The sequence below is a fragment of the Cibotium barometz genome, chromosome 15 (assembly GCF_041138505.1).
Source record: "Cibotium barometz isolate CiBa-2024 chromosome 15, ASM4113850v1, whole genome shotgun sequence".
NCBI classification, from domain to species: Eukaryota; Viridiplantae; Streptophyta; class Polypodiopsida; order Cyatheales; family Cibotiaceae; genus Cibotium; species Cibotium barometz.
This window is the reverse complement of record NC_141060.1, coordinates 33,279,420-33,286,816: the sequence shown is the minus strand read 5'-3', so window position 1 is coordinate 33,286,816 and position 7,397 is coordinate 33,279,420. Positions and strand designations below refer to the sequence as shown.

The window sequence follows — 7,397 nt, the reverse complement described above, 5'->3', positions numbered from 1 at the left end:
TATGTTAAAAAAAACTGTGTGTGTGTGCATAGGATGAGACCCATTGTCCCTATGTATAATTCTTGGAATCCATCTTTAAGATACATTTTTCAAAAAAAACAAAGGTTTAAAATAGTTTTGAAGAGATTTCTTTTATTGCTTCAACCTACTTTCCAAAAAATGCTTTAATTCTCTTAAATATTTTTAAAAGATCACCAAGATATCAATATGATTATATAAGCTTCATCATTCTTGTTGCATTAAAAACATATGGTAAAATGGATGGTATGACCTTTTAGGACATGTCATCACCTCATGAAATTACCATATATCTATGCAAAAAGACTCACATCATGTTTTTCATATTATAAGAGGTGGTCTCTTTTTTTTGTATGTGCAGGAACTTGTATGATCTATTGATAGGTGTTTCATCTATTAGGCTAAGCTTGCAAGAAAAAAGTTGAAAGCTAACTTTGAAGAGTATTTGTAAGGGGATATGGCCAAAAGATCACAAATGTAGTTGCAAATATAACTTTCAGAAAAATGGAAGGGCACATAATTTGTATCAGTGGTGGATACAAGCTAGCATTTGCTTAAATATAATTAAAAAAGACATTATTATATGGACTGAATGTGGTGGTTGTGGTTGAATCAATGATCTTGGTATCTTTAAATTCTTGTAGTTTCTCAAGAACCTCTCGTGTTGAACCCTTGAGGTGCTCTACAGAACCCTTGAGATCATCAATGGTCTCATTCACTTCTTCTTTCACACTATTTGTTGTCTTTTCCAACTGTAAACAAATAAAGAGCATCCCAACGTGAAAATACTTAACATCATTTTGTTAACTTAATCAATACCTCTTATACCTTGTATAAGAGGTATTGATTAAGTTTCCTACAAAGTAATAAGGACGAAGAGGGGTGTGTTCAAATAGATGCCATTTTTTAAATTGACTAGTGGTAAAGTGTGAGATGGCATATCATGTATGAATATTTATGAGTATTATTTATTAAACTTAAGTTAAACATTGTAAGCTTACTTTTGTCATTAAATTTTCTAGGAGCATCTAGAAAAAGACAAACAACTCCACCGACTCTTGTGAACTACTACATGCCAAGGCTTGCATTTCTACTATCCATTTATCCCACCTATGGAGTCTAAGTGTGTATGGCTTGGTCCAAATAAAGAGGCTCTATCAAAGTCCATCTTGTCATCAAGCAGGAAGATAAGCCCACCCCCACCAAAAACCCATGATAATCAGACATAGCCAGTCCTTATTATGATGGGGAATAGAGGTTTATCAGGGATAACAACATAAATTCAAGCTTAGGTTGGTCGTACATAGCAATCATACTTCTTGTCAAAAGTGAATCTTTATGTTGATTGGTCTTTGTTTGCTTGCCCATCCCATGCCCAACTTCCATTAATTGCATTTGGAAATGTCTATCCTATGTGCAACTGCCTTAGGTTGCCCTAGATTTCCTTTTTTATGTGCACTAAGTAGCATTTGCATTAGCAAGTCTAAAGTGTACAACTTTTTGTGTGTTTAATGAGTGAGTGCCCATGTTTCGATTTTAAGCAGTTTTCTTTATTATTTAAAACAAAAACAAGGTAGACTTATCCATGTATAACCAAACTTAGGGCCATAGCCTTGCCCATGCATCTATTATGAAGTAATAGATGGATGGGTAGATTTATCCATGTATAACCAAACTTAGGGCCATAGCCTTGCCCATGCATCTATTATGAAGTAATGTGTGATGGATGGGTTGTGGAGATCTTGGACAAGCAATGTTGTGCCCATCCATTGTGTAGATTTTTTTTGCCCATTAAGTAGTGACACCATTTAGTAGTGATGTGTAAAGCACTTCAGCTTGACATGCGTCATAGCCCATTTTGAAGCTTTGATAACCCTTTTGTAGCTAGCTACTCGTGAAATAGCATTTTAAAATTTTTTTACCTCTTCGATCATAGTTTCAACTTTATCTGCACCTTCTTCCACGATTTCAGCTGCTTTCTCCACTTTCTTAGCGACCTTCTCAATTGTGGTTGCGATGTTCTTCACATGCTTAGCTACTTTGTCTACTTCTCCTAGTGCACAGGTTAAAACCAACAGATCAAACAAAGATACGCTAAGGGTGTGTGCACATGGGTCTACTTCTCCTGGTGCATAGGTTAAAACCAACAGATCAAACATAGATATGCTAAGGGTGTGTGCACATGGGTCTACTTCTCTTGGTGCATAGGTTAAAATGAACAGATCAAACAAAGATATGCTAAGGGTGTGTGCACATGGGTGCACACACATGTGCATGTGTGTTTGAAGAGAGAGAGAGAGAGAGAGAGAGAGAGAGAGATGTGCATGTGTATTTTGGGGAGAGAGAGAGAGAGAGAGAGAGAGAGAGAGAGATTATTATTTCACGTAATGGGGTGAATAGGCATGACCTTATCAAGCATATTATCCAAGATTGAGATTAATGTTAATAATTAATATTGAAGCCCTACCTTCTACTTCCTTGATCGTGCGCTCCTTTCGCGTGAGAAGACCCCAAAGTGTTCCTGGTAATCGAAATATGCAACGCCCTACATCCCAGAATCTGCTACAAAAACATAATCAGCATCAATCGCGCTAACAAAATTAATTGTACTCAATTATTATCGAATTAATTACGTACACTTTAGCAGCTGTGAAGGCAAGGATACATTGAACTGCATTATCTGTTGGATTTGATACTTCGTGGGTCCTAATTAATGATCTCCTGCTGCCCGATCAGATCAAGCAAAGAGAAAACACATCAATTATGTGGTTAGGCCTACGTAATTCCATGAATAATACACGCATTTTGAACCTGATTAAGCCCAAATTATGCCTGGAAGCTGCTTGATTAGATGCATTGATACTGGGTCGGAGAGGATTCACGCAAGCTCTAATCGTGATTAGGGGGGCAGCTTTCCGTCTAGGAGTTATTGATCTCGTCGATAATGGGCTGATCAAAGCCTGATCAAGCTTGAAATGAAGTGTCTTGAATTTGATCCCTTTAGAAAATTCAGAATGCAAGCTCAAGAGCTTCACAGTCGCCATGTTCTTAGCCAAACAATCAAGAGAAAATGCCACAACAACAAAGGGACCGCCTAGCAATCTCAAAATGCAAGCCAATATGTATTTATCAATTAAGGTTTCCTTTATTATTTCCTAACACTTCTAATTATCACTATAATCATTTTTACTCTTACCATTGTTTACCATTGCCCCTTTTGGCCCTTACCTTCCTTCTACTCAAAGCACCTATATATCTTTTGAAATGAATTTAACTATCTTTTGTCATATACCTCTCTCACACATGTAACTCATTATATAGTAAACTCTTACCATACCAATGTAAGCCTTTTCTCACTGGAGCACACTCATGGCCATAGTGTGTTGTTCGTACCATCATTTATTAGGACCACTCCTCATGAAACCCCCTTCTACCTTAGTCATTCATCCCATTCTTGTAGACTCAATTGGACTAATTTTGCACTTTGAAACATGTGCTTTCATGGACTTGTAAGGTAGGTTTAAAAGTATTTTCTAACCTCAACCAATTATTGACTTTCAAGATGGAAGGATTTCTAAACTCTATCAATTATTAAATCGTGAGTTTAGAAAAATATGCCAAGTAATAGTGTTGTCTTGTTGGAATTCATGGTGGATAGAAGATAAGGATCGGCATGGTGGATTAAGCCTAAACATGCACAACGTTGAGTCACTAATAGTAAGTAGAGTAATCAGTAAATGTGCAGCATAATGATAAAATGCGAGTATATATTTCCATCATAGATCTTACCTCCTATATAGTAGCACAAGTACAAGGTTGATTACATCATAGATGAGGTCGAGAATTTGACTCCAAAATATTCTCCACCTTCCCATCATTCTCTCCTTGATTCTCTCACTAAAGAAGGCTCGAATCATTCCTTGATTATCTCTCCATTGATTGCTCTTGGCTTCTTACATTCTTTTACTATTGACTGGCATTTCTACATGCTAGTATTGTAGGTTTTACTCATCTAGACTTTAGCACTCATTCCCCTAAGGCTATGCTTCATCTATTATCCAATGTCCCTATGTATTCATCAATTTTATCCAATAATCCCTCCCTCAAATTGATGATCCGCAACCTTGGCAGTATTCCATGGGAAGCTTCATGGCTTTCCCACTCTTAGTAGTGACAACACCTATGACCCCAACCTGAAACTCACTCGAGCTGCATTGGCAGTAAACTCCTTAAATCTCACTCCAATTTTGTTCTGTTGGTTTACAAAATGAGAGAATTCAATTGCCATATGCCAGGCTAAAATCTGAAAGGGTTTTTTGGTCAGTGTACATATGGTGCGTGTGGTGTGTGAATAAAATCTGCCCTGAATGCCCTGGCAAGTGTACAGGCCGAGTGATTTTGTTGTAAGCTGGAATATGCACGTGTTTTTCTGGGAGCAGACGCTGGAGATCTGGAGTTTTATTGCATCAGTATGGTGTACGGGTGGTTACTAAATGCAGAGCACCGACTGGCAATTGATGGGCTTGGTGGTAATGGTGTAGCTGACGAAGCTGTGAGCAACTCTTATTTTGGAAAATTATGGCCACGGCGTGATGATCCGAAGTGCAAGGAGAAGGAAGGTTTTTTAACATTAGTGTGGCCATTACTTTGTGGCTTTGAGGCTTGTAAAAGAAATAAAATATAATGTAATATGGCCACCTTCTAAAGGGCCACGTGGGAGTGTTATGGGCTGCCAACTCATGGTCTAGAAGACGTGAAGATGTGCGGCCAGCTTGCTTCGAGAAGGTGGTGGAGAGCTGACGGGCGCTCTGAAAAAAGGAAGGGGAGGCCTATTGTAGAAGAGCAGAGCTGGGCAGAGAGAGAGGAAAAAGCTTGAGAGGCTCTGTGGAAGCCGCCTTGTGTGTGTAAAGGCCGGCGTAGGAGGGGGTCGTCGCCTTGCAGAAAAGAGACGCCAGGAAGAGCGTGGGGTCGTCACCGAAAAGGAGAAGGAGTTGTCGCCTTTGCTGAGGGCTGTAAGCTGCGTGAGGAGCTGCAGGTAGTGACCGCCTGGCGACTGGGGAAGCCAGGGAGCTGAGTACAAGAAGAGGGAGAGAGAGTGGCCGCGTCAAGTGCTGGGCGGCTCTGATGCGTGAGGCGACAACTGGCTTACAGGTGCAGAGAGGGTGAACGTGGAAGGACGCTGCAGTGGGCTGGCGTATGTGAAGCAAACTGGCCACTTTGGTGCGAGGATAGCCTTGCTGGCGCTGAAACCAGAGGCAAAGAGGGAGAGAGAGCCTAGTGATTGGCGCAGCTAAGAGCTGGAGGCGCCTGGAACAGACGGGCTGGAAAGCAGCCACCTAGTGATTTGAGTAAGAGGAAGGGCTAGTTGCTGGTGTGGGCGACTGGTTGTTAACGAAAGAGAAGGTGCCCAGTTAGACTGCGAAGAAAGGTGTGAAGGCCACTTGGTTGATGTGCAGCAGAAGTGAAGGCTGGTGTGGGCCTTGTGTGTTGGTTATAAAAGGGCTGGAGTACAGCCGGGTGAATAAGAGGAAGAGGCTGCAGGTCTCTTGGGTGAAAGTGATCGTCTTGTCATGATGATTGAAGCAGCAGGGAGGGCTGCTGTGAGGAAGGGTGCATGAGATGTGGCTTGGGCTAGATATCTGAGGATGCTGCGGTGAGCAGTTGGTTCGTGGTGCAGAGGATTGTGCGAGGCTCTGGGGTTGGTGAGACTGCTGGTCACGACATACAGAGAGTGGGAGCTGCTGAGTGAAGGTTAGCTGGTGTGGGCGCCTTCTGGTGAGAGTAGCTGGTCTTGTGTGGGCGGTGATTGCAGGCAGTGTGTGGATGCTAACCGGAGAGGGAGCCTTGGGTTTTTGTGTGTGTTGGATGCAGATAGTGGTGCTGATGTGTGGGCTGGAGACAGTGCGGCTCGCCTACGACAATTGGCAGGTAGCAGCAGACAGAGAGTAGCCAGGCTACAGAGGAAGTGAAGAAGGGTTGCTGGTGTGGGCGCCCTCTGGAGATTATAGGTACCGGGAAACAGAGGCTTGGTCGTCAGACGCAAGGGTGTATTCCCTTGGCAGTAAATCCTGGCCAGAGTCCTGGTCTTTGGTGTATTTTGCTGAGTTTGTACATGGTTGATGCTGTATATGTTTTTTGTTGAATAATCATTTGTTCATTGTGGTTCTGAGCTATCTTATGGCGTGGGTGGGTGGCGAATGTTGAGAGAGTGTTCCAGCCGGTGGCTGGTGGTGCCCCGTTTGTGGTAGTGTTTCCAAGTTTGGGAGGTGGAAGAGCTATAGAGGCAGGTATTTCTTTCTTTTTTTCACCTCACATCCTTCTGGTGCCCCACTGAGGAGTGGCTCTTTCTGGTATAGTTCCACTGAGGAGTTGCTCAGACTGAGGATAGCTCAGGGATTTCTCTTACGAGGGTGTATGCCCCAGAGTGAGAGATTGAAGGAAGGTGTTTTTGGGTTTTTGCTTGGGATTGGAAGTGAAGTTTTGGGATCAAGATGATGTCTTATCCAGAGTTTTATGGTGGTCCGAATGAGGATGTGGCAGACTTCTTGGAAAGGATGGAGGTTGCATGTATAAGCAACCATATTAATGAGCAGGTACAGGTGTTGCGGCTGCTGAGCATTTGTTTGAAAGGGGATGCAAGGACCTGGTACAGGGCTTATGAGGAGTCATTGAGGGATGCTGTTCCACGCATTGAGATGACTGAGGATGGACTGAAGACAGCACTTAGCAACAGGTTCAAGAAGGTAGAAGACCCCGACAAGGTTTGGCATGAGGTGCAAGTTCTGACACAAGGTGAGTTTGAATCAATAGATGATTATATGAAGAAATTTTCTTTGCTATGGGAGACTCTATGCAGGGCTTTAGGAGAAGACCAGGTACCGCCTGATATGATGAAGAAGAACAAGTTTGTAGCTGGACTTAAGAGGAGTATTCGCTGGAAAGTGGAATTGAAGAAGCCCAGGTCTTTTGAGGATGCGGTGGAGATTGCTAAGTCAAAAGATTGGAAACTGCAGCGGATGAATCAGCTGGGGATGATTCCAGTTGTAGCACAGCCGGAGATTCGTAGAGTGGAGGCTACACCCATGAATGCTGTGATCGAGAGGATGAAGCCTACTGAAGCCCAAGCTATGCAGATGATGCCTCAAGCTAGTCAGGGAGTACCTATGGTTCCTGCAGGTTCTGATGAGGGATTGCGGCAGGATATGAAACAGATGGTTGATCTTATGAAGAATTTGAGCTTGAATTTGATGGGAAGTACAGGTGGTGGACGTGGTAGAGGCCGAGGTAATAATCCTGAAGGGGGAGATGGACAAGCAGGGTATGGACGTGGTCGCGGTAGGGGCCATCATTTCATCCCTACATGCTGGAATTGTGGTGAG

General features: G+C 42.7%; 1 protein-coding gene across 2 annotated transcripts; it reads right to left on the bottom strand.

Annotated features, from left to right (window-relative positions):
* Positions 1-490: 490 nt before the first annotated feature.
* Positions 491-3,146, bottom strand: LOC147631197 (uncharacterized). Of its 2 annotated transcripts, none has more exons than XM_086809060.1 (5): positions 2,830-3,146; positions 2,656-2,742; positions 2,486-2,577; positions 1,941-2,071; positions 491-770 (listed from the first exon to the last, which is right to left on the bottom strand). In XM_086809060.1, the coding sequence occupies exons 1-5, from the start codon at positions 3,060-3,062 to the stop codon at positions 573-575; spliced, it is 741 nt and encodes a 246-aa protein (XP_086665186.1). In that variant the 5' UTR covers positions 3,063-3,146; the 3' UTR covers positions 491-572. The 2 variants fall into 2 exon arrangements, with proteins under 2 accessions (XP_086665186.1, XP_086665187.1); XM_086809061.1 differs by having other exon boundaries at positions 2,656-2,739.
* Between the last annotated feature and the right edge of the window lie 4,251 nt (positions 3,147-7,397).

Coding starts and splice junctions, on each gene's coding strand:
- LOC147631197 (XM_086809060.1), bottom strand. CDS start 3,062: ATGGCGACTGTGAAGCTCTTGAGCTTGCATTCTGAATTTTCTAAAGGG. Junction 2,578..2,655: donor GCCTTCACAGCTGCTAAAGT/GTACGTAATTAA, acceptor TTTTTGTAGCAG/ATTCTGGGATGTAGGGCGTT. Junction 771..1,940: donor TTGAAACTATGATCGAAGAG/GTAAAAAAATTT, acceptor ATTTGTTTACAG/TTGGAAAAGACAACAAATAG.